This window comes from Genypterus blacodes, unplaced genomic scaffold (genome assembly GCF_046128005.1).
Source record: "Genypterus blacodes isolate CSIRO-AG114 ecotype Tasmania unplaced genomic scaffold, CSIRO-AGI_Gbla_v1 ptg000309l_1, whole genome shotgun sequence".
NCBI lineage: Eukaryota > Metazoa > Chordata > Actinopteri > Ophidiiformes > Ophidiidae > Genypterus > Genypterus blacodes.
In genome coordinates, this window is record NW_027467098.1 from 122,501 (window position 1) to 147,500 (window position 25,000).

The window sequence follows — 25,000 nt, forward strand, 5'->3', positions numbered from 1 at the left end:
TTTCATCTCCTTCCCTCCTTCCCTCCCTCCCTCCCTTCTCTCCTCTCTCCTCTCCTTGTCCTCGTCATGATGGACAGATCCGGTGAGCAGCTGTTTGCTGCTGTAGCTGCTCTGGTTTCCTCTCTGTCTCTGTGTCGCTCTGGGGCTGCATGTTGCTCTGCTGCGTCTCGCTCGTCACTCTGTGTAAACATCAGAGCGTCTCCTCCTGGAGGAGACGACCCGGCTGAAATCGGATCCTCTGGTTGGTGGAGTGAGTCGACTCTACAGGAGCCTCTGATTCACGCCACGTCTCTTTCATTTCTAAGTCCAGCGAGCGTCCCACAGCTCTCTTTGTCCTCGTCCTCGTCCCACCCCCTCCTCTTGTCCCCCCGACAGCTCACAGAGCGGAGAGACAGGAAATGGAGCGGAGACGTGACAGCCCAGCACGAGACTGGAACCAAATCCTCACACACACACACACATGTTACTATGCACTGCCACCTAGACGCCCTTTTCTTCTTCTGGCCCTGAGACGTTCTGTGGTGGTCACAGCTGACGTGAGTGCCCACATGTACGACACGCTGAGATCAAGTTTGAAACAAGCTAGAAATGCTTTCAGGACCTCTGTGGTAGAAACCTTCTGCCATCCTGAAGGTCGGCTGAAGGACAAGGTGAATTTGTGTCATAATTCTGAATGACTTGATGAGTTTCTGACATTTCTACATCGTCTTCCTCCTCTCTCTTTCTTCTAGCTCCTCCCTCTTTGGCGTGCGTCCAGTTCTCTGTGTTTCCATCCAAACATGCTCTTAAATGCATGACCTCATTAGCGTGTTCTCTGTGAGTGTGTGCCGCCTGCTGTGTGGACGCATTATTACATCAATGAAGCCAAAGCGTCCTTGGCCGAACCAAAGCTTTGGATAAAAACGACCTCAGTGGAAATCGACATTATCACAGAGCCAGTGGTCATGATGATGTCTTCACAAGCATCACTAGGGGTCATACTGGAACATTACATTACACAAAACACACACAATGACATCACTGTCTGTACTTAAAGCCTGCAGCCTCGCAGGCGGTGCATGAAGTAGAAATGGAGGAACTGAAGAGTCAGAAGTTGTTGATGTTGGAGGATCTTTCTAAGCAGCCTGATCTGATGCTCCAGAATCAGATCCTGACTCAGCGCATTGAGCTTCTCCACAGAAAGCTGATGCAGGACCGGGCCCTGCACTGCCAGCAGCGCCTGAGGGCCAGCAACGCTGAAGACACGCTGGGCCTGCAGAGAGACCTCATGGAGAGAACGTTCCAGGAGTACCAGGAGATTGACTGTCGAGTCAAGACGCTGGAGGAAAAACTGTGGGAGAGACACGAAGAGTTCAAAGCAGTGAAGGCAGAGAAAGAGGCCATCAGTCATGAGAACGACTCTCTGAAGCAGCAGATTGTAAAGCTCCACATGAGACTCCAAAATGAACCCGACTCCCCGCCTCTGCTGGAGTCAAAGTTGGAGCCCCTGAGCATTGAGAAGTACACGGGACTGCAGAACATGCTGGACTCAGAGACCGAACAGACGGACATATTTGCAACGACGGTGAATAACATGAGATTTAAACAATGGTGGACTGACCTTCCGGGTAAGGTAAAGCACTATGCTATGACCATATCGGCACAGCCGAATTGAAGCACAGTTGCATCCAGCTGATGGAAGCTCAGCGTAGCTACAGCATTCCTGTTGAGTGTGAGCCTAAGCTACACGTTCAGACTAAGAGAGACAATGTGCCAACAAGAACATGACACAATGTGCAGGACAGCGTCCACATGGTAAACATGGTCAACTTTGTTGTTTAAGGATTGTACTGTGTTGTTGTCTTGTGTCCAAACGGTATAGTTAGCCAAGATAGCTAAGCTAAAGGGTTGTTTTGGCACACTGAATGTGATGTTAGCTCGGTTAGCTAGCATGTGAGCACACATAACATACGCTGTTCATGCGCTGAGAGTGTCTCAACACACGTCTACGTGTTCTGTCTTTTATTTCGTAATTAAGAAGTTAAAGACGTTGAAGGAGCAGAGAGCCTGCAGTCTGACAGAGAGCTGCCTTTGTTCAGTGTGTGTGTGTGTGTGTGTGTGTTGGTCCGTCCACATCACTGCTTCCAGTTCTGCTGTCACATTGTGGCGAGTTACTCAAACTGAGACTGAGGGCCAAGTCTCCATCTTCCAGTCTGTGCTGCTCCAGAGCACAAAGGCAGGACGGACCTGTAGAAGGACAGGAGAACATGAGCCCTTTACTCTCCTATGGTTTAATATCAGAGCTGTAACAGCGGCCATGACGGTTTGACTGCTGGTGGTCTTTCATGTTTTGTGGCACAAACCATCAAATGTTGTTGTAAAGAGAGATGGATAAATAAAGTTGTGTTGAATTGAATCAATCCGAGTGTACCCATGTTTGTTAAAACCTCAAAGAGTCTCAGACTACAGGAACAAACCTTCAATCCCAGGCTTAGAGTTTATCAATCAACCTCCCCAGAGTCTACATCCTGTCTGTTTGAGTGTATCTGACTTCTGACAGGAGACCTAGAGGCAGTGATGAGGTCATGCAGGGCGTTTGCTGTGGTTGTACAGGTGGTTGCCAGGGTAGTTGCTTTGGAGTATGATGTCATTGATGAGGTCGTGAAGGATGTTTTTACAAGGCCCAAAGATTTAAAAAACACCAAAAAACATGATTGTTCTCAGGATATAAAGGACACTAAAGTGTGTGAATGCTGAAAGAATAATAAAGACGGGGAAGAACTCAAAATAATTTATCTACTCGTATTAGACTAAATCTACATGATAGGTGTGTGTGTGTGTGTGTGTGTGTGTGTGTGTCTCTCAGGCTTCACTTTGTTTACTTTGCTCAAAATCTACAAAATCACAGATGAACTTGCAATAAATTCTTAATTGTTTAAAGAAGTGAGCCATGTTGATCATTTGGAGGATTTTTATTGTTAATTCCATCAAACTTTCTAAATGACTAAACTACCACAGGGGTCCCTTGACCATGATGGGGGCCTTAAACAGCTGCTTATGTGGCTGAACTGGGGCCGGCACCGTCCTCATGTCCCTGGTCCCTGGTCCCTGGGTTCTTGACCAGCAGGTTGTGGGGACCAAAGCCACCCCTGGTTCTCTGCGCTACTGGACACGAGCAAGCACGTCTGTGGAAAAGCTTCGATTCTGATGCTGTGGCTGTCTGAGCGGAACAAAGAGAGCAGACAGAGAATGAGAGGATGATTGAACGAGAGAAAGCAGCTGGCGGTGAGCTCTGTGCGGCTGAAATCGCCTCTCTCAGCTCTCTGCTTTGGCGAACAAGCGGGGAGCCACAATGGCCAACAGATTCCCCCGGATTTGGAGCACAAAGGGTGGGCGGCCGTCCCCTCGCCTCCCCCCCACCAGCCTCTCGGCAAGCATCATCCCTCCAAACACTGTGGCTGTCTGTGGCTCCTACGACCTCCTGAATCAGCAGCTGGACAACGGAAACAGTAAATAACAAACAAAAGCACACAAATACTTCACATCGCAGCCTGTTTGGTCAAATATCACCGTCCTACCCAACAGGAAACCTCTGTGTGCTGTCATAGTGATGATTACAGCATTAACCTTTGCTTTACATGGACTCCAGAACAGAACGCCTCCATGTTACGCCTCTAAAGTCTCTTCATATTCAGATTAAAGTACAATAACATTCATATACTGTACAGACAAACGGAATTTGAAATAAGTAATAAGCTATAAGTTTAGATACTAATGTGTTCACCTGTGACCTTTGACCCTGAACCCTCTGTTTGTTGTCATGGATCCTTAGAGACTAAACCTCATTGATTGCAATTGAATTCATTAGCTTAGAACGCACGCTGCTCCTGACATCTCATTCAGGTTCAGCTCAGCTTTGTCTCGTCTCATTAAACGTTCCCTGCTCTCCTCTCACGTGAACCCAGCAAAGATCAGCCCACGACCCCTTTCCTGTCCGCACCTTTCGTCTAAGAAACTCTGGCTTCAAGTTAATTGCAGCCAGGTGTTCAGTGCGTTTTAGTTTGGCGTTGTCGTTAGGTCGGTCTCAGACAATTAAACCACAAGACGATTAAGCACAATTAATGACTAATGACCAATGTGTTGTGTTCCCGCCTGAAGCGCAGGTACGGAAGTGGCAGCAGGTGGCTGAGCGCATCACAGCGACGGAGCCTCCACTTAGCCAAGATACAGCTTCCAACTGTGTGTGTGTGTGTGTCAAAGCCAGACTCCAATCACCAGGATTGTGCGGCTTGTGTCTGCCATGACAGTGATAGTAATTGCTGCAGCATTTGGCTCGGGCGCTAATAGAAGCGGCCGGAGCTGCCAGGGACAGAATTGGACATCACAGGGCCTTAATCGCCACACGGGATGATCGTGGAAAGAGAAGTGGTAATGGCAGTGTTGATGTTTTCTTACATTTTGCCCATGGAGAGGCAGGAGGTCAGAGAGCGGACGTCTAATGCTCAGATCACAGACAACACAGAGACAGACTGAGGAGAACGCTCAGACTAACATTTGGACCTGTTAATGAGGACAAGTGCAACATTTGGTCCTCCACTGCCATCTGGTTATTTTGTGACAATTCTACTCCTGTGAGCTCAAACATCTCTGTTCCAGTCGTTGTTTGCTGGATTCAGGGATCCACTGATCCACTTTTGGATCGTGCTGAGACGTGTTAGCTTGAAGACTTGGCTGCACGGACTGTGGGTCGGGCTAGCACCTCCGTCAGAATCCTCCTCTGAATTACCCGCTTGCATCTGGGGGTGAAAAGGGGAGAAAATCATTGCTGCAACCTTATGAGGAAACATCTCTTTTTTAGGAGGGTGTAATGTCTTTATGGTGTTTAGCCGAGCGTGACGCAGCACAGACGCCTCGCCGCAGCTCCGGGACGTGTTTTCACCACTCAGAGGGTTTATTTACACCGATTTCACGCTGCCCAAAACGCTCAATCAGTCTCAAACCCACAAGCTAACTCGGAAACGTCCCACAGTTTGCTATTACCGCAGTAAAATCAATCAAAGCGAGGAGGAGGAGGGGGGTCAACAAGCCAACAAGCCAACAAGCCATCAAACTTTCTTTTACAGCCGTTCTGGTCAAAGCTGCAGCGTGAGTGAGGACGGGGCGCCCGGCGTCTCAGGACCCCCCACCCCCGCAACAAAAGGTTAAACCTCAGAGTTTGTGGTGTAAATGTGGCAGTGAGTCATGGCGCCGGCGCCGCTTCCACCTCTTAACACTTTCTGGGCAGATGACCAACGCTATCAAAGAGAGAACGCTTTGATTCCCGCGGCATATTTATTGATCATAACACCGGCTTTGGATCTGTGCTGCTGGGAGTGGAGCTCTCCTCTGAATATCAATGAGGTCCCTCTGACAGGCAGACGGAGAAGAGATCCCATCAAGGGCCGGCTCATATTTCAGCTTTTTCTCTTTCTTTCTCTTCCATTCTGCTCCTCGCTTTGTGTTTTTTTCCGTGGTCTTTCCTGTTCGGTTCCTTTCTGGCCTCTAATGGATTCAGCCTGATCAGTCAGGCAGAGTTTATGTCAAACATAAAAAAAACATGTTTTCCCTGCGTGCCGGTTCCGCTCTGACGTTAATGAAGATGTGAGATTTAGATCGGGAGCATGTTGCGGTCCTGCTGCTTGGCTTCAGCCCACCTGTGCGGGCGACGCCCACGCAGCCGCACATTTATTCTGCCTCCGTCGCTTTACTTACAGCTTAAGCGTTTTGAAGTAAAATAAATGAGAGCGGCGTAAAACACACGGCTACCCAGGCGTATCAGCTAATGAGGCGGAAACAATCTTCCTCTCCCTTCTCCCAGGATTAACGGCATCCCGCTATTTTACTTTACGAGATCGGAGAAAAGATAAAAATTCACTTTGTGCCGAGTAACTCTGCGAAGGTGTGAAGGCGTTTTTTTTCCTCTTTGCTCACACAGAGAAAATTAGGATTCTTGTCATTTCCAGATCGACTGCTTCGTGTTTGATTACAGCTGTAAAATCTTTGTTATGCTTGGCTGAGGCCTGATGCATCATCTTCACGCCCGTAGAGCTTCTGCAGATTATGGCGTTTTTTTCTGACAACAGCTGCAAATCCATGTGCCGGCTGAAAAAAGTCTTCCTCGCTTTAATTTATTTAGTTTGACAAAAGTTTTTCAGCTTTAGTGTCTCATGAAACGCTCCCGTCTCCTCTTCAGAGTGAAACCAGCCTTTGATGCTCTGTTCTGCTGGTTTCTAGCAGCCTGGTCCAGAGCAGAGCAGACCTGCAGCTCTGTCTACTGCTCTGCCTCTCTGTGAAGCTCTATTTCTGGGTGAGGGGAGCTTGATGCTCTACTGAGGGCTCTACAGAGCTCCTCCACCAGCTGACTCATGCTCCTCTGGGAAAGGACAGTAACTATCCCCCATCCTAGCCCCTCCATTTAACCCCAGCGCTACAGCGCCACCCAGTGGAGGGTCTGGGTTATAGTCTTTATTTTCCAGAACCTGGAAGTCCGCTTTATTATCTTTTTTTCACCTTCTGTTTATGCTGACATTCACATTCCGGTACCTTTGATGTTTCATCGATGAACCGGATTGTTTGGTGGTTTGTTGTTTGCATTAATAAGTTCAACCAGGAGAGTTTCAGATCTCGTCCAACATGAAGCTTCATTTAGCTTCATGCTGTAGCAACAGAAACCAGGTGACTTGTCTAATTCTGTAGTTAACAACAATGATTCCTGTGTCACATGTCTTTGTTCCAACAGAGCAGAATGTCTTTATGCTAACCATCCACAGTGATGAAGCTCAGGCTGCATGGCGACGCTGCTGGTTGTGACTTCGGCCCGTTTGCTATCACAGATTATAATGATGGACCATTACAGTGATTGAAATCTGATCTCTGTCGTGTTCTTCCTATCTGCACTTGATCCGTCAAGGGCGAGCGAGCTGTTTGTTGTGATGGCAGAGCGACACTCCAGCGCCTCTATTACCGCCGCAGAGAGACATTTAAGCCGCCGTAGTAATGGAATCTGTCTGTGGCCTTTCAGCGCTCGACAATACGCTCACTGCTGCACTGCAATTATTCAGCAGCGGAAAGAGAAATGAAAGCTGTGCTGAAAGGGTTGACTGATATGTTCTGAGCCCCACTCAGAGGAAGAGAGCCATGTTGTGATTGTAGCTCTCCAATGACTTTCCTTGATTTTTCAGCTGCGTTCATTTGAGCTCATTGTAACCAAACCACCTGGACGCAAACAGATTCTTTCCTTGTTGCCACGGCTGCGACCATGATGTGACTTTAGGTTCCATCCCACTAACCCATCCTAATAATATCCTCAAATCTGTCCAACTCTGTCATTGGCAGAAATGTGTAAAGTTGTGAGGAGAACGATCTATTCCGGGCTCAACCCTCTCAAATTTCAATTGAGTTAAATGGAGTTGGTGATATATTTGGCAGTATCAGTATCAGTATCAGTGTGTGTGTGTGTGTGTGTGTGTGTGTGTGTGTGTGTGTGTCTGAGGAAACTCCCTGTCTGCTGTGATCTTCGCACGCTGCTTCCTTTTTCTGGGCCCTCCTCATGTTTCCTCCTCATCCTCAGGGTTTCCTCTCCTCTTCCTCTTCTTCTTCTCTTCCTTTTGTATGCAGGTTTCTGTCCGCCCCCTCGACCCTGTTTTCACACAGTGTGCCTGATAGCATCTGGAGTGTTCTGTCTCTCTATTCTCCTCTGAGTCAGACTGATGGCTCAATTTAAATAAATGATATCATATATCATCCAACTCTGTGTGTGTGTGTGTGTTTGTGTGTGTGTGTGTGTGTGTGTGTGTGTGTGTGTTCACATTAGCTCAACATTAGTTCATTAAAATGCTTCATTTACTCTTTCTGCAGCTTTCTGGTTGTACTCAGCTCATTCTGGCAGTCAGCAGCGCAGATAATACAGCCTTCATTTCAGGGGAGCTGCAGTAAAACAATCTGGAACATTCAAGGAAGAACTGAGACTGGAAGTGAAAGTTTCAAGCCCCCCCCCTCCCCCTCTCGCTGTCTCTCACTCTCTCTCTCTCTCCTCCTGCTGTTCCTCTTCTTGTGTCCTCTGTCCTCTCACCTTGCCTCCTGACTTTGCTTTTTTTCCATGACGCTTGTATCTCCCTCTCTCCTCACTACTTCATCCCTCTCTCTCATTCACTCTCTCTCTCTCTCCCTCTCTCTCTCTCTCTCTCTCTCTCACTCCCTCTCTTTCAGCTCTCAGCTCGCTCCTTGTCCTGTGCTCCACTCCTTCTTCCCATTTTAGATCCGTCTTGTCTCCTCCTCCCCCGCTTCCTCCTCCTCCTTTGCCCGGCATGATGTGGGCGAGATCAAGGATCAGTGTTGCTGGGAGTAACGGGGATTGAGAGCGACGCGTAGGAATGCGACTCCAGCCGAGTGCCTGAGAACAGGACGAAAAGGAGGAGGAGGAGGAGGAAGAGGTTGAGAGCAAGTTCAACTCTTAATTTTCTCCCCAAAGATAGATCAAATTGAATTTCATTAACGTGATTTGAGAAGAACAAGTTTGTCACAACCCAAACATGTGTGGTGCTGTAAAGCCACACATGGCTGTGGGCGGAGCTTAGCGAGGGCGTGGCAGTGCCATGTTTACGTGGACCAGCAGCCGACCAAACATCGTACAACATACTGCAGTTAAGAGTCGACGGTAACGAGCCGATACGGAGCAATGACATCGTCCTGCTGCTGCTTCAATCTGTGGCTGTGAGACACAAAATGGCTCCGTGAAAGTGTGTGTTGGTGTTTCTGCCCGTTTCTCACGTTGGGTCTTTTTCTCCTCTTCCTCTCTTTTCTCTCCTCTTCCTGCTCCCCCCCCCTCCTTCTCTCTCTCTGTATGTATTTGTGGCTCCTTTCCCTTTATCCCCCTCCTCAAGAGACTGCCAAGGACCGTTACCCTCTGTCTGCCCCCCCCCTCTCTCTCTCTGTCTCTCTCCTTATCCCTCTCTCTTTCTCTCTCTCTCTCTCTCTCTCTCTCCCTCTCTCTCTCTGTCTCTCTCCTTATCTCTCTCTCTCTCTCTCTCCCTCTCTCTCTGTCTCTCTCTCTCTCTCTCTCTCTCTCTCTCTCCCTCTCTCTCTCTCTCTCTCCCTCTCTCTCTGTCTCTCTCCTTATCCCTCTCTCTCTCTCTCCCTCTCTCTCTGTCTGTCTCTCTCTCTCTCTCCCTCTCTCTCTGTCTCTCTCTCTCTCTCCCTCTCCCTCTCTCTTTCTCTCTCTCTCTCTCTCTCTCTCTCTCTCTGTGATTCGTTCACCTATCTATCCCCTCGTCCGTCGACTTGTTGACTCCATATTTGTAGCGTTTGCTTGTTCTGGCTTCTCTCCTCCTTTATTTTCCTTTTTTTTCCCTTTATCTTCACCCTCATTCTGTCTCTCAGGCTGCTGAGTGTCGCTCCGTCAGCCAGACTGAGCAGTCAGACGTCTGTTTGTCCAACTGCTCACAGGGTAAATGCCAGAGAGAGAGAGAGAGGGAGAGAGAGAGGGCGCAGAACACAGACACCCACACACACTCACACACTCACACACTCACACACACCCTCAGAGCGTGGGTGCGTAGATTTTGGTGTGTGTTGTCTCGGCCTCCTATGTGTGATTGTAAGCTCTAACCATAAAAGCAAGCAGGTGTGTGTTTGTGTGTGTGTGTGTGTGCGAGGGCGGGGGGGCAGACAGATAGAGGGCAAACACATGGAGATGCAGATGGACAGACAGTCAAACACACATTCACACATTCCCTTGCTCCAGCATCCTGCCACACACACACACACACACACACACACACACACACACACACACACATACACACACACATGGTGCACTTTATCAGCAGAATGAAAGTGCTTTCTGGCGGTATTTGAATGAGACAGAAAGACCCCATTCAGCCGCTCTGTACCCCCTTTATTAACACTGAGGGACACACACACACACACACACACACACACACACACACAGAGGGGCTCAGGTATGATGATGGCCCCCCCCCCCTTCCTTTCTCTCTTGTCTCTTCTTCGTTGCTCATTGGCCCCTCGTCACTCGGTGGGCTTTTGTTACCTCACTCCTCCCCCCCGCCCCCCCCCTTCTCCCCCTCACCCCTCCTCTCCCCCGTCACCGCCAGCACTTCACCTCCTCTCCTCTTCCACCGCACCTCCTCTCCCTCCCTCCCTCCCTCTCTTTCTCTCCCTCTCCCTCTCCCTCTCTCCCTCTCTCTCTCTCTCTCTCTCTCTCTCTCTCTCTCTCTCTCTCTCTAGCTGAATGGAAAGGGGCACAGATGCGTAAAGCCGCGGTCAAACTCCGCGCAGCCTCCGCTGGCGGCGGCACCACGGACGCGGGGACCCGAACTATCGTTTTTGGACACTTGTTCCGGTCCAAGCGCGGAGCCCGGAGCGCGGAGCCTTGAGCCCACCTGTTTGAAGCCGGACCTTGTTTCCGTGAGCTCGGATCGCGCTCGAGCTCCGGGACCCCCCCGGCTGGAGGACAAGCTGGAGACCGAGCGCGGAGTCCCGACTCGGCTCGGTTCGGTGCGGTTCGGTTCGGATGAACACTCTGGCGGCTGTGGCTCCGCTGTGCTGGTCCAGAGCCCGCAGCTTGTGGTACCCGGTTGACTCTCGGTTGTTTGCGTGCGGCTCCTCTCCGGTCTGAGCTCCGTGCCGCTCTGGCGCCGCTCCGCCTCATTAGCGGCCTGATTGTCAGCTCGGTAATTGGATTTATTTCATATCTGCTCTTGAAGTTGTGAAGCTTCATAGAGGCTCAGCAGAGAACATCAGTCAGCTGCTTAGTGCTCCGCGCTGCTTTATTCTTATTTACTTGCAAATTCGGTCATAATTCCAAAGTCATTTCTGAAGCAGAGAGACGACCTGTGACCCCGAGGCGAGTCCATTAATCGATTAATCGACTCAGTGATTCAGAAATCTTTAATCTCCACTTGTATTCGATTATTTGATGCAGCTTCACTGAATTTACCCACAGAGCTCTAAACTCTATCAGTGAGCACAGAGAGTCGCTGCTGTGCGTTTGAAGGAGGATTTATTTTTGAATCAGCACCTTAAAGTCTACAGAGCAATGGGATCCAGAGCAGAACGAGCAGCTCGGTCTGACTCACACACTCACAGGATTCAAATCACACAGAGTGTCGAAGAGCTTTCATCCAGGAAAGCAGCAGTTTATTTTCAAGCGGTTTTGTTTCCTCCATCTGTTAAAAAAGAAGTTTCTCAACTTGTTAAATGTGGAAGTGTGAAGCCCGGTGGAGAACAGGTGCACGGCAGGTTTTCACTCAGTGTGCTTGGCGCGGAGAGTGGATCTGTAGCAGGTAAAGGTTTGGGCTCTGTCAGCTCATGATGGGTTAGAGCTTTAACTGTACGGGCTTATCTGAACAGAAGAGTGCAACTTAAACATCATGGCTGTTAAACTAATATAGAAGTAGAAGTGTAGAATTGATCAGTTTCAACTTTATTTCACACATCCAGATTGTTTTCTTCACACTGACAGATGTTTGTGTTTGAAATGGAAGTAAAGCACTGCTGGAGTTCAGCTCTGAAAGGTTCCACCACTCTGTGACGTGTTTCAAAGCTCCTCCTGCCAGATGAAGCAGGTTCCAGTGCTGTGAGGGACTGTGAGGGACTGTGAGGACTGTGAGGGCTCCCACACTGTGAGGGCTGTGAGGACTGTGAGGGCTCCCACACTGTGAGGGCTGTGAGGACTGTGAGGGCAGGGAGGACAGGGAGGGCTGTGAGGGTTGTGAGGGCTGTGGTGACTGTGAGGGCTCCCGCACTGTGAGGACTGTGAGGGGCATGGTGCGGTGACTCAGCCGGATGCATAAACGCTCGCTAACCTTACAAACACAAGGTGACACTCTGCCAGAGCACTGTGCAGAGCATGCGGCGCTGAAAGGCTAACGAGGGGGGAAGAGGGAGGGGGGGGGGGGGGGATCCGAATTTCCGCAATAATAACAGGACTGTGTGTGTGTGTTTGCTGAATCTGCAGTCGATGGAGGGACGTCACACCTGTTGCCACGCCCATCAGCCCATCAGACTCACAGCGGGCGGCGTCACTCGTCCTTGGCTTCACACACACTCACACACACATCTCCCTCTGACTCACTCTGTGTGCATCAGGTCGGTCTGGTGATCAGCGTCTGTGTGTGTGTGTGTGTGTGTGTGTGTGTGTGTGTCCTTGGCTCAGTGTGATGCCGTGCTCTCCCAGTCTGGAGTCCCAGTGCCGTCGTGCCGTCTCCCACCAGCGATCCGTCCGTCTGTGTTTCTGTCGCCTGCTGCTTTTCTGCTTTTCATTTCTGCAGGCCCCGGAGGTTTGACTCGCCTGTGTGTGTGTGTGTGTGTGTGTGTGTGTGTCCGGGCTCGTATCATCCAGTCTCCCCCCTGCTCAGTGCGCTGTATGGCTTTTTATTCCTATCTGACTGTACTGATGGTTCATATAGGGATGGAAGCCATGCACCGCGCTGAGAACTCACACACTGGATCACACACACACACACACTCTCACACACTGCCAGGAGCCTACATGCTGGCAGAAGACGGCTCCTGTGCAGACGCTGTCACACTCTGATGTGTGTGACATTCAGTGCAGTCTGAGTCGGGCTTTCATGTATGTGCTTATGTATGCGCAGGAACATATGTATGAGCGCAAACACACACACACACACGCGCGCGCTCCCCGGCTGGTGCTGCAGCGAGCGGGTCTGAAGCTGTGTGACTGTAACAGCTGACAGGCAGCTCTCTGAAGTGAAACGCACACATCTACCACTGAATCCTAACAAGATGGATACGGATCACAACAGCACAATCAAATCAAACGCACCTGAAATGAAGCAAATTGATTCTGAAGTGGTTTCATGGTTTTTATGATTCATACAGACCTGCCGCAGAGTAACCAGATGAAGAATGTGTTCAGTCATTCATGTCTTTTACCCACTTTATTTATCCTCAGGCTCCTCTGGGCTGAAGCAGAGAATTTCCCAGCATGCACTGCGAGGACGGCAGCGAATCATTTTTGAAACGCAGAAAGACAATCGACTGAAACGAAAACAAACATTGTAACTTCACGCTTAGTAACGACGCCTCAGATGTGGTTACAGGAAGTTTCCTTTTAGGTGTTTAGTGTTCAGTGCTTGTGTCAACGTGACCTTTGACCTTTACTGGGAGAGTTCTGCTGGTTTCTAGCGGCCTGGTCCAGAGGAGAGCAGACCTGCAGCTCGCCCTGCATCTCTCCTCATGCAGACTGTGTCCTTTTACCCAATGCTACAGTGCCACCTAGTGGACAGTCTGTGTTTTGTTTTAGTTTTTTCAGGGAATCTGGAAATCCCCTTTATCGTCTGTTTTCTCCTGTTTATAACCATTATTATATGCTGCACCGCTGTGTGCTGTTGAAAATGGTAAGAAGACAAAGAAGGTAAAGGTTCTGAGGACGGTGATGGAGCCTTTGGATGCAAACTTTAGTCTGCAGCTGAAGTTGGGACACAACTACACGACTACAGGAATGTTTGTCAGGAATGTTGACTTTAAAGAATGTTTTATTTGTAATAAAAGGAGGGGTGTCAGAACATTGGTGTGGTCCTTTATTTCTGTATTCCTGCCTTCATTATGGCTCTTGTAGTTTTCACGCTGGCAGGAATGTTCAGCTGAAAGTCTCACACACAGGATGTCACAGCATTGATGCCTTCACATGAGCGCCTCTTACCATGAATATCATTATCAATGTTCAATCTCAAGATGACACTTTATGGAGAACACATTATGTACATTATGGAGCGCAGAAACATTTGACATTCTGAAAGCACAACATCGCCATTCAGAGTCCAAGACTGAGTACTACTTTGGTCTCTATGGAAGGTGTAAACACAGCAAATACTGGTAAGTCACCAACAGTAGAGGACTATTTTATTTTATTTTATTTTATTTTATTTTATTCATTCTATTCTATTCTATTCTATTCTATTCTATTCTATTCGATTCGATTCTATTCTATTTTATTTTATTTCACTCTATTTTATTTTATTTCCCTCTATTTTATCTTACTCTATTTTATTTCATTTTGAATTTTATTTTACTTTACTTTACTTTATTTTATTTTGTTTTGTTTTGTTTTATATTGTTTTGTTTTATTTTATTTTATTTTATTTTATTTTATTTTATTTTATTTTATTTTATTTTATTTTATTTTATTTTATTTTATTTTATTTTATTTTATTTTATTTTATTTTGATAGCCAGTTGTGGTTCAACCTCCCTAACAGTAGGTGGCGGTAAAAAGAATGAAAGTGTTTGTGAAACCACACTAAACCGGATGTGACGATGGCCGTACACCCCAAAACATCCGCCGCCGGTTTTGTGTACTTATGAAACCTCGGTGTGTGTGAATGTTGAGTAACGCGCCGTGTTTGCGCTCATGCGGAGCGGTTTGCGGTGATCTTACCCTCAGACGTTGAAAGAAAGCAGCTGGAGTAAAAACATGGCGAAGCGCAGAGAGCTCGCGCAGACTGAAACCCGAACAAAGAGACTGAAGCTCAAAGTACAAAGCGAAGCAGCGGTAACAGCGAAGAAGAAGAAAGACGAAGGTACCAAAGTAAACAAATGTCGATCTGTTTATCTTTGCACATATTAATCGAAATCCGGACTCTTAACTGCACTCCTGTAATGTAAACAGTGATCAAAATGAGGAATGTAAACAAACAAAAAGATACTAATAAAGAAAACTCAAACGGATGTGGAGAAAGATTAGTGTTAAGTCAATTTATTACTTTGATTAAAGAATAAGCAACGTTTGTGTATGTGATCTTGATTATGTTGTAGTTCCTATGAGCTGAGCATGAATGAGCTCAGGTGCAAACTGAGGCTAAGTTTGACACAAAAACACTTTTCTCTAACTTGAGTACTCAGATCCTGAGCCAGGGGGCGGAGTCACGTCTTCACCTTAGTAACCACAGAAACACCACACATGTCTGTCTGTGGTCCCTCTCAGGTAATGACACCACTGAGGAAGAGGAGGAGCTGCAGAGGAAGATCAAACCCAAGCCACGTTCCTCTTCCAGGCCAGCAGGGGGCGCTACCGCCGCCGGAGCCACCAGCAAATACTTTGGGTCGGAGTGTGACAGCAAACACGACGTTGACACCAAGACCACAGCAACAAAGCTGCTGAGAACGGAGACTGTGAAGGATGAGGAGGACAGTGAGGACAGCGAGGAAGAGGAAGATGACTGGGAGGAAGTGGAAGGTAAGAGAAGGATCCGGATCAGTGATGACAACTGGACCGATGGTCAAAAGTAGGAAACATCGTATTGGAACTGTGGGAAATGAAGGGTGTGTGTGTGTGTGTGTGTGTGTGTGTGTGTGTGTGTGTGTGTGTGTGTGTGTGTGTGTGTGTGTGTGTGTGTGTGTGTCAGAGCTGGAGGGGCCTCTGGGACCGGTTGAACCATCAGAGCCTGTGCTGCCTTCTGAGCCGTTACAGATAGAGATCGAGACTCCGGAGGTCAGGAAGAGGTGCGTACACGCGTGTGGACACTGCAACACGTAACACACATGTGCATGAAACGTGTTAGTAATGGATGCATCACGACTCTCTGCTCGTCTGATTGGCCAGAGAGAAGAGGAAGGCGGAGTTTGAATCGTATCTGAGACGAATGATGAACCGCTACAAGAAGGATCTGCTGATTGACACACACAAGGTGAAACTGTGTGTGTGTGTGTGTGTGTAAGAGAGGTCACAGGTGATTGGGAGTCATTGCTCACGTCCGATTGGTCTCTTAGGTCCACCTGCTGTGCCTGATAGCCAATGGGATGTTCCGCAGCCGCCTGTGCTGTGAGCCGGACCTGCTGGCCGTCACGCTGTCGCTGCTGCCCACTCACTACGGCATGGTCGCCAAGCAACGGATCGACCAGAACTTCCTGTCTGGACTGCTCAAATGGTGTGTGTGTGTGTGTGTGTGTGTGTGTGTGTGTGTGTGTGTGTGTGTGTGTGTGTGTGTGTGTGTGTGTGTGTGTGTGTGTGTGTGTGTGTGTGTGTGTGTGTGTGTGTGTGTGTGTGTGTGTGTGTGTGTGTGTGTGTGTGTGTGTGTGAGATGAGGGAATATTTCAGATTTTGATGGGAAAAACTTCCTTCTCTCCTCCTTTACTTCCTGTTCTTGCTGGTCCAGGTTCAGAGCAACGTTCACCCTCAACCCCAGTCTCCCGTCTGAGGAGCGCCAGGAACCCAGGGCTCTGCTGGAGAGACGGCTCGGCAGCCTGTCGGCCAAAAACCACCAGGAGATGACTCATGTTGGTCTCATTACATCATCGCTTTACTCTGCTGAGCTACAACCAAGGCCGAATGAAAACAAGGCTGAAGTGTGTGTGTGTGTGTGTGTGCGTGTGTGTGTGTGTGTTCCCTGCAGCTTTTCCTGTTGGTCCTGAGATCTCTGCAGCTCTTCTGTCGATTGGTTCTTTCCCTGCAGCCGATTCCTCTCAAGCTCCCATCAGCCAAGGTACTGAAGGCCTTTGTGTTTGTGTTCTGTTCCCATAAGTCCATCTGTTCCATCCCTCTCCTTTACCTCCGCACAGGGAAAAGGGGCTGGAACATCTGGCCGCCCCCCAGGAAAGAGCCCCACAGGTCAGGGGGTCACCAAGCCCAGTCCCACCCAGACAAAGGTCTCCCCAGGAGCTAAGAGAACAGCAGAGAGGACCAAGGGAGGAAGAGGAGGGAAGAAAGCCAGGAAGACGCAAATCAAGGAGGAGGAGGAGGAGAAGAGTGTAACATCAGGAGGACAGAAGCCAAAGAACTCCAAACGCCGCAGCATCGCCTCAAAGGTCAGCTACAAGGAGGAGAGCAACAGCGATGGAGGCCAGGAGGAGGAGGAGGGAGTCAGCGACGAAGAGTTTCAGGCCACCAGTGAGGGCGACAGTGAAGACTCAGGCAAGGAGTTTGAACCTGCCAAGGGGAAGAAAGAGAAGAGCAAAGGCAGAGTGAACGGCAACATCTCAGCCAAGACGACGAGCGGAGGGACAAAACAGGTCAAGAAGGAGGAGGAGGAGGACAGGGATGGAGGTGGGGAGGAGGAAGGGGAGGGAGCGGCGAGCAGCGCCACAAAGCGCAGGAGCGGGAAAAGGAGAGGGGGGCGGGGCTTTGACGAGTGGCTGGAGGTTTACGTGGAGAAGACGTCCACCTGGGTCTGCGTGGACGTGGAGCACGGCGTGGGGAAACCTCACCTCTGCTCCCAGAATGCAACTGCGCCGGTGACGTACGTGGTGTCGGTGGACGACGACGGCTTCCTGAAGGACCTGGGCAGGAAGTACGACCCCACCTGGATGACGTCGTCCAGGAAGAGGCGAGTGGAGGAGGAGTGGTGGGAGCAGACGACCGAGCCGTTCATGGGGCCGGAGGACGAGAGGGACAAGAAGGAGGAGAAGGAGGTAAGACAGACAGACAGGAGGGCAGACAGACAGACGGGTGGATGGACGGAGCTCCATAGACCGACACAAGGCGGAGTTACAAAATGAAACATCACAACAGACCGGATTGTGGCTAAAACTGTAAACTCTCTCTCTCTCCTCTCTCTCCCTCTCTCTCCCTCCCCCCCCCCTCTCTCTCCCTCCGCCCCTCTCTCTCCAGCTCCAGGTGCGGTTGATGAACACACCTCTGCCCACCTCAGTGTCGGAGTATAAGAACCACCCTCTGTACGCCCTGCAGCGACACCTGCTGAAGTACGAAGCTGTCTACCCCCCCACAGCGGCCGTGCTGGGGTACTGCAGGGGGGAGCCGGTGTACTCCAGGTCAGTGGGCCACCAGGGACCAGGGCCCTCACACACACACACACACACACACACACACCTCTCCTGACTGCATCCTGTCAGCAGGAGTCTCCTCAGACCTCTTGGCGGTCGATCCAGGTTCAGGTGCTTCATGCAGTGATGTCATCTCTGTCTCCTCTGCAGGGATTGTGTCCGCACGCTGCACTCCAGCGACACGTGGCTGAAGGAGGCCCGGACCGTCCTGCTGGGGGAGGAGCCGTACAAAGTGAGAGAGACTTGCACGCCCATCTCTCTCTCTCTTTCCTTCCTCTGCCTCCCCTCTGCCTCCCCTCTTCCTCCTGTCTCAGTGTGTTGTCCTGTCTCTCTCTCTCTCCTCTCTCAGATGGTGAAGGGCTTCTCCAACCGCTCTCGCAAAGCCAGGATAATGACGGAGCAGAAGGACGCCAAGGACCTGGCTCTGTTTGGAGAGTGGCAGACGGAAGACTACCAGCCGCCGCTCGCCGTGGACGGGAAGGTAGCTAGAGACTAGGGGTCTGCATAGAGACGGGGGGGCCCCCTAAAGGACGGTGGTCTGGTTTGTTGTCGTTGACCTGCTGTCCCCTTGCTTCCCTCAGATTCCTCGTAACGACTACGGTAACGTGTATCTGTTCAAGCCCTGCATGTTGCCGGTGGGCTGCGTTCACCTCAGGCTGTCCAACCTGAACCGTGTGGCCCGGAAGCTGAACATGGACGCCGCCCCTGCGGTCACCGGCTTCGACTTCCACGGAGGATACTCACACGCCGTGTAAGACAAAGATCAGATAAACACAACAGAGATCAGTCTGTGTAACTCAGGACCCCAGTGAGGACAGGTTTGGATTTCTAAAATGAAGTGTGTGTGTGTGTTCTTAGGACTGACGGTTACATTGTGTGTGAAGAACATGAGGAGATCCTCAGAGCCGCCTGGGTGGAGGACCAGGAGATCCAGAAACAGAAGGAGAGAGAGGTAACACTTCTCCTACGCTCTTCTTCTCCTGTATCTGCTGGATGTGTGTAACCACGTTAACGTAACGTTTCCCTTTGGTGGTTCTCCAGAAACGAGAGAAGCGTGTGATCTCCAACTGGACCTTACTGGTGAAGGGGCTTCTGATCAGAGAGCGGCTCAAGCAGCGCTACGGCAAAAAGCAGCAGGGGCCTGCGGCTCTGCCTCAGAGCCAGGACGGGCAGGGGGCGGAGGGTCTGTCCTCCGACGAGGAAGAGGCCCAGGGTAGAAGTCCCGAAGCGACCACAGCAGCCGAAACCCTGGCCATGTCCTGGCCCCAAAACAGGCAGACGGAGGAGGACGCAGGCGGCGCGAGCGGACTGAGGAAGACGACGACTAAACGAGAGAAGAGGGGGCAGGAGAAACATCTGTTCCCCTTTGAGAAGGCGTGACGCTGCGGCGCCCTGGCTACAGTTAACTCACGGGTCCAGACGCGCAAGGAAAGAATGGAATCAATGAGATGATCAACCGTCACTTTATTGAGGGTGGCTGATGTTTCCTTTGGCAGGCGTTCACACACACACACACACACACACACACCGTCTGAGCGGGTTAAGGTTTGCCTCGGGTGGTTTCAGCTGATCTGCAGACTGATGGGTTTCTGCAGCCGTGACAACGCGTGTGCGTGCGTGCGTGTGTGTGTGATAAACAAGTACTGCAGCGCAAACGCCATCCGATCATCATCCAGCAGCGAGTTGATGCTTGTAAGTGGGCGTGAACAGAGAAGCGTGTTTGGTGTGAGTGTACCGCTGCATTAAAGCCACGCTCCTCCGATTTCACTCAAGTCTGTAGCTCCTCTACAAATATGCTGACCTTTGACCCTGAACTGTGTGTGTGTGTGTGTGTGTGTGTGTGTGTGTGTGTGTGTAACCAGGTGACTTTCTGTCTGTCATGTTTACATGTTGATGTACACTGATGATGATTGTTGTATTTAGAATAGTAAAAGGATTTTGTAGCAAGATGAATGATCTGGTCTCTAAGTCATTTGTTACCTAGTTACCTTATGATTGTGTGTGTGTGTGTTGATGATGAACCAAACAAGACCATCCAAACTTCCTTATTCAAGGAAACCTCACCAGCCTTTGACATGAACGCGTGGAATACAGAGCAGCTGAGGCATTCAGACTGAGCTGCTGTGATGTAATGTGTTCATGCAGAGCAAACATCAGCTGTGTGAGATGCTGATGTATCCTCCCTGTCAGCAACTCAGTCAATTATCAAAGCTTTAACCCTTGGTTTGCCCTCTGCTGCTCTCTCAGCACAGAGAGCTTCCATCCCTCTGCTCCCACTGCACTTAGAGCGGCACTTTTCCATATCTGTGTATGAACAGGATGCCAATATGTGTCCATTATTACAGCACACCTCAATGCTGCAGTAACGCCACAGGATCTGACAAGTAACATGAAGTCCAATAAGGTTAAAGTCAAGTCTGAGCATAAACTGGAAATAACTTTGTTCTTTCCAGTATGTGGCTCTTTTTTTCACAAATATTTCTCATTTAGATTTTTGTTTAAAAAAAAAAAGGCTGTGTGCACAAAAAAAAGGATGTGTGCACAGTATTTTTGAAAAAAAAAGTTACAGTTGAAGCAGAAATGTGTTTCTGGAAGTCTGCATGTTAAATAGCGGACAGTGTTATGAAAGGCATTATAGAGAACAATATGAAAGCTCTGTGTGTGTGTGTACTAATATCAATAACATTAGTGGCTCAGGATGGAGAATAATATTATGGTTGATAATCATAATAAGCAAAATGTAGAGAAATTAAAAATAGGTTTGTAAGGTGATGAAGTGCTTTAGTCGACGGGGAGCTGAACACGTGAGTTTATAAGTGAAGGATTCTTTATGTTCTGCTGACATTTTCATTTATTTTAATATTTAAGTTCGTCTTAAAACCATGTGGATTTATTTTCCTATTGACGGATCGCACCGTGCATTAATGATCACATGGAGTGAGAACGTTTGCAGTTCCAGGTTCTTTCATGTGATTCATAATCCAGGTGGTCAGGCGTGAGAGGTGCGGAAGTGACGTCACTCATAAGTACCCCTGTAGCCGTCCACCTTCCGACTGCCGAGCGAGCAGCCGGAGACGAACCCGCACTTTGGCCTCCTTCCCTGTGGAACCACCGCTGCCTTTCATCGGGAACCGAACGGGCGCTGCCGTGGGAGCTAAACGGTAAGTTGGACCGGGCGGAGGTGAAGGCAGCGGGTGTTTGTTTCTTTGTGTTAAAGCGCGAGCTCCGGCGGGCCTTGTTTACATCTCAATCCCCGGACTCGAGTGGGTGAGAGGCTGAGGCACAGCGGGAGGGAGCGGGGGGTTACGGGGCTAAACAAGCTAGCTGCCGTGTTGGAACTCGGTGTTAGCGGACTGAACGCAATGCATCCCGGGGGGAGTTTGGGCAGCGCTGGGTTATAAAACTACGGGCTTATCTCGGTTATGGCGGCGGCTTCGCTCCGTCGTCACTTCGCCGTTAAATAAGTCCACACACGCTCGTCAGCAAGCTAACCCGGCTAACGGTAGGCTAGCCCGGCGTTGTGTGGCACCGCCTCCGCTGCTCCTCCGGCTCGGGCCAGAAGTCGAACCGAGAAGTAATCGACACCGTGACCCAAACGGGTCTAATGTCGCCTCGTCCCTTTCTCCCTCCGGCTGCTAGCCTCCGTATTGAGTCTGTGTGATATGTTAGCATAGCGAGATGTGTGTCACCCAGTTTGCTGCCTATTTTTAGCCTGACGGGGCGGAATGTGTCGCCGGGGCCGCCCGGCCCGCTGGCCCGGTTAACCTTAGTCTGTAACCCGCTGGATGTTGGTGAAGGCGGACCTGCCGGTACCCTGTGGAGGAGGCGCCCCCAGGCTGGGGGCCCCCCAGCATGGAGGGCTCCATTGTTTATTGTCTCTGTTTATTAGCATCTGTGAGTCTAAATGAAGACAAAAGCTTCAGCTTGAATGCGTCTGCACAATCGATGAACCTATTGATTAGTTGTCAATGAAAGCGTGGATTCAACCTGAAGCAGCTGGAGAAAGACTTAAGAATGTAGACGGAGGTGTGACGTCAGTGAAGCAACCTTTATACACTGCAGGGATTCCTGATGGCGAAGGAGAACACACACACAGATAACAGCGTGCACACTGTTAGAGATGCAGCTGGAGCATGTTTACACACTACACTGCAACTCCTAACAGCTCCAGCTTCACATTTAAACTACCTGTGTGATCGTTCCTCCTTTGTTTTGTGATTTGTAACTGGAGTCGTTCCCCTTCGCCCCGTTGGCCACTCGCTCTGCAGGTTTCCTTTGAGTTGGTTAGTGTGTTAGTAATCCTTTACATTCTGGCCTTAAGCCTCCTCCCAGGCCGGCACGTGTCTCACTCTCTGGGCTACAGGAGGAGGGAGGGAGGGAGGGAGGGAGAAGTAGTGGCGATGCAGACCAGAGGCAATATTAAATCCTGTCTTGGCGGAGATCAATGCAGAGCTGGAGTCTGAACGCTGAGCATGAAGCCCAGCAGAGGAACACACTGAGAGGGAAGGTAAAGGTGAGAGGGGCTGAGCGGAGCTCTGATGGACTGTGCAGGCTGGGAGAGGAGGGGGGGGGGACCTTGGGCCTGATCCAGCAGCAAACCCTGGCCTCTAGATCTCACATAGATGGCCCCTCTAGCTGAGCGCTCTGCCTTATAAATAACCAAATACGCCAGCAATAATCGCTACTTACATTCCAGCGCGGTTAATATCTGAAGGGGAGAGCAGCTGCTGAGTGGAGAAGACACACACACACACAGACAGACAGACAGACAGGTTTAGTGCGGGGCTTTACACGTGTAACCCATCTGGGCGGTGCAGATTGGATGTGAATCAGATCTCTTATCAGCGGCTCTGTTGTTCTGAAGGCATTCATTGTGGAGAAGCAGGCGGTCCAGCATCAAAGCAGCGTTTAAAGTCAAACAGTAAAGGCCTTAACTTAAAAGCTGCCCTTAAATATCTGTGCAGGAGCCACACCTTCACTGATGCGCTCACGCCGCCTCTCTCTCCCCTGGAGGAGGCTGTATGGAGCGAGCAGGGGAAGGTCCATGCCGACTCTCTTGACCCCTGACCTTTCTTAATGGTGGCTGTGAAAGCCAGCAGGACGGCCAGCTGCCGCCTGACAGAGGTGAAGGCAAGCTGAGGTTTCTATCACACTGCAGCTTCATGCAGGCGGCGCTGGTTGTCGGGGGCGATTGAGCGGCGTTGGGTGACCTCTGACCCTGTGAGAGTCGTGGAACAGGCTTATAGGGTCTACGTGTGTGTGTGTGTGTGTGTATCTGTGTAGGTGTTCCATCTTTAGTTTGATAAACACTCATCCTGTCATTAAAATGGAAGTGAACCTCGTCTGATGGGAGAAACATTTACAGAACGCTTGATTCTTTCTATTCCTCAAATCAATCAAACAGAGTAAATGAAGATGAGGATCAGGCGAGTGTGTGTGCGTGGCGTTGGTGCTGTAACACACAGCGGATGTGTGTGTGTCATTGACCCCTCAGCAGACGTGTCAGATTGAAGGTTCTGCTCCACAGCGTTGTCGCTCTTTGATGATATGAAGCAGAAGTGAGCTGACTGAAGAGTTTCCCCACAACATGTGACGCAGTGCTGCTGATAAAGACGCAGCCACGGTCATCAGCTGAGGGGGAGGGAGGGGTCAGGATGTCACCGAGCCCTCGACCTCGGCCCAGGCGATCCTATCAGGATGAGGCAGGCGCCTGACGACACGCCGCTCTGTTCCGCTTCACTCTTTATCTGTGGGACGTTTATCTCTGATGTTTTATTGATTTAACAACTTCATCAGCTGCTGTCAAACAAGAGGACAAAGAAAGACACACACACAAATACACACACAGGGGACAGTGTGTTTATGTTGGGTCAGAACATTCTGCTGGTTCATTAGGTGACGGCTCAGTGTGTGTGTGTGTGTGTGTGTGTAATAGTTGTGTAAGAACGTTTAGGCTCACGCTGACGTCATGCTGTTGCCTAAGAGGGCGAATTTCACAATTAATGTTCACAAGAAACTTCATTAGAGAAGAAGAATAAGTGTTAAAGTTGAACTCCTCTTCTTTCTTCCCGCCCTTCCTCGCCCTCTTATCTCTCCTCCCCCTCACTTCCCTCGTCCCTCCCCTCCTTCCTCTCCCTCAGTCTTCCTCTCTCGTCTCAGATCGTCTCTGCCCAGGCTTCAGCATGAGTGACGGGGAGTGTGACTTCTTCTGCTTCTTCCGCTGCTGCTGAACTCGCTCGGTACGCCCGCCGTCTCCGGGAAGCGTCGTCCTCCGACACACACACACACACACACACACACACACACACACACACACACACACACACACACACACACACACACACACACACACACGAGCGGCCGGGAGGGAGGCGGAGCTTCACGCGAGCCATCACAGCCGATCAGAGGAGCGCTAGGATCCGACAGGTAGGCTCGGCGTCTACCTGTGCGGGCGCTCGATCCGGTGGACCGGATGTCTGTGGACATGAGCAGCCAGGCGTCGGACAGCAACGAGGAAGACTACGGGGTGAACTCTGAAGAAGAGGAGGATGAAGATGACGACGGAGGCGAGGACGAGGATCAGGGCGACATGGCGGAGTACTACGACGGCGTGGCCGGCGACGTGGAGCAGCAGGGCGCCGACTCCTTTGACCCCGAGGAGTACAAGTTCACCTGTCTGACCTACAAGGACAGCCAGAGGGCGCTGGCGGACGAGGTCACCACGGTGGCCGCCGCACTCAAGGTGTGTGTGTGTGTGTGTGTGTGTGTGTGTGTGTGTGTGTGTGTGTGTGTGTGTGTGTGTGTGTGTGTGTGTGTGTGTGTGTGTGTGTGTGTGTGTGTGTGTGTGTGTGTGTGTGTGTGTGTGTGTGTGTGTGTGTGTGTGTGTTAATATCTCTCCCTCTCTCTCTCTCTCTCCCTCAGGTTCTCCCGGCGGTGGCCAAACTGATCCTGGTGCATTTTCACTGGCAGGTGTCACAGATCCTGGACAGGTGTGTGTGTGTGTCTGCTGGTCCTCCTCTTTGATGTGTCCTCTCCCCCCCCCCCTCCTTACACACACACTCATGTCCTCACGCATGTCTCTCGTGTGTCTCACAGGTATAAGTCCAACTCGTCCCTGCTGCTGTCAGACGCTATGGTTCAGCCAAGCACCGCCTCCAGATCCGTCACTGTGAGTCTGACTCCGCCCACTTTGATCACTACTATATACACACACACACACA

General features: G+C 50.2%; 2 protein-coding genes across 2 annotated transcripts in view; both read left to right on the top strand.

The window, feature by feature from the left end:
- Positions 1–14,316: 14,316 nt before the first annotated feature.
- On the top strand, positions 14,317–19,733 carry xpc (xeroderma pigmentosum, complementation group C). The gene is made up of 14 exons (XM_076137408.1): positions 14,317–14,581; positions 14,986–15,237; positions 15,407–15,503; positions 15,604–15,688; positions 15,771–15,928; positions 16,157–16,277; positions 16,394–16,483; positions 16,560–17,408; positions 17,608–17,768; positions 17,931–18,012; positions 18,130–18,261; positions 18,362–18,531; positions 18,639–18,732; positions 18,822–19,733. The coding sequence occupies exons 1-14, from the start codon at positions 14,476–14,478 to the stop codon at positions 19,158–19,160; spliced, it is 2,736 nt and encodes a 911-aa protein (XP_075993523.1). The 5' UTR covers positions 14,317–14,475; the 3' UTR covers positions 19,161–19,733.
- A 1,070-nt stretch (positions 19,734–20,803) lies between these two features.
- Positions 20,804–25,000, top strand: part of arih2 (ariadne homolog 2 (Drosophila)) — a 10,397-nt gene continuing 6,200 nt past the window's right edge. The window contains exons 1-4 of the mRNA XM_076137398.1: positions 20,804–20,941; positions 23,921–24,522; positions 24,702–24,769; positions 24,876–24,948. Of these exons, the coding sequence (XP_075993513.1) occupies positions 24,253–24,522; positions 24,702–24,769; positions 24,876–24,948 (411 nt within the window). The 5' untranslated portion in view covers positions 20,804–20,941; positions 23,921–24,252. The remainder of the gene's footprint in view (positions 20,942–23,920; positions 24,523–24,701; positions 24,770–24,875; positions 24,949–25,000) is intronic.

What these genes read in the sequence shown, in the direction of transcription:
- xpc (XM_076137408.1), top strand. Translation starts at nt 14,476, where the DNA reads ATGGCGAAGCGCAGAGAGCTCGCGCAGACTGAAACCCGAACAAAGAGA. An exon ending in TGGGGGAGGAGCCGTACAAA is followed by an intron (nt 18,013 to 18,129) that starts GTGAGAGAGACT and finishes CTCCTCTCTCAG; the next exon opens with ATGGTGAAGGGCTTCTCCAA. An exon ending in CGCTCGCCGTGGACGGGAAG is followed by an intron (nt 18,262 to 18,361) that starts GTAGCTAGAGAC and finishes TGCTTCCCTCAG; the next exon opens with ATTCCTCGTAACGACTACGG.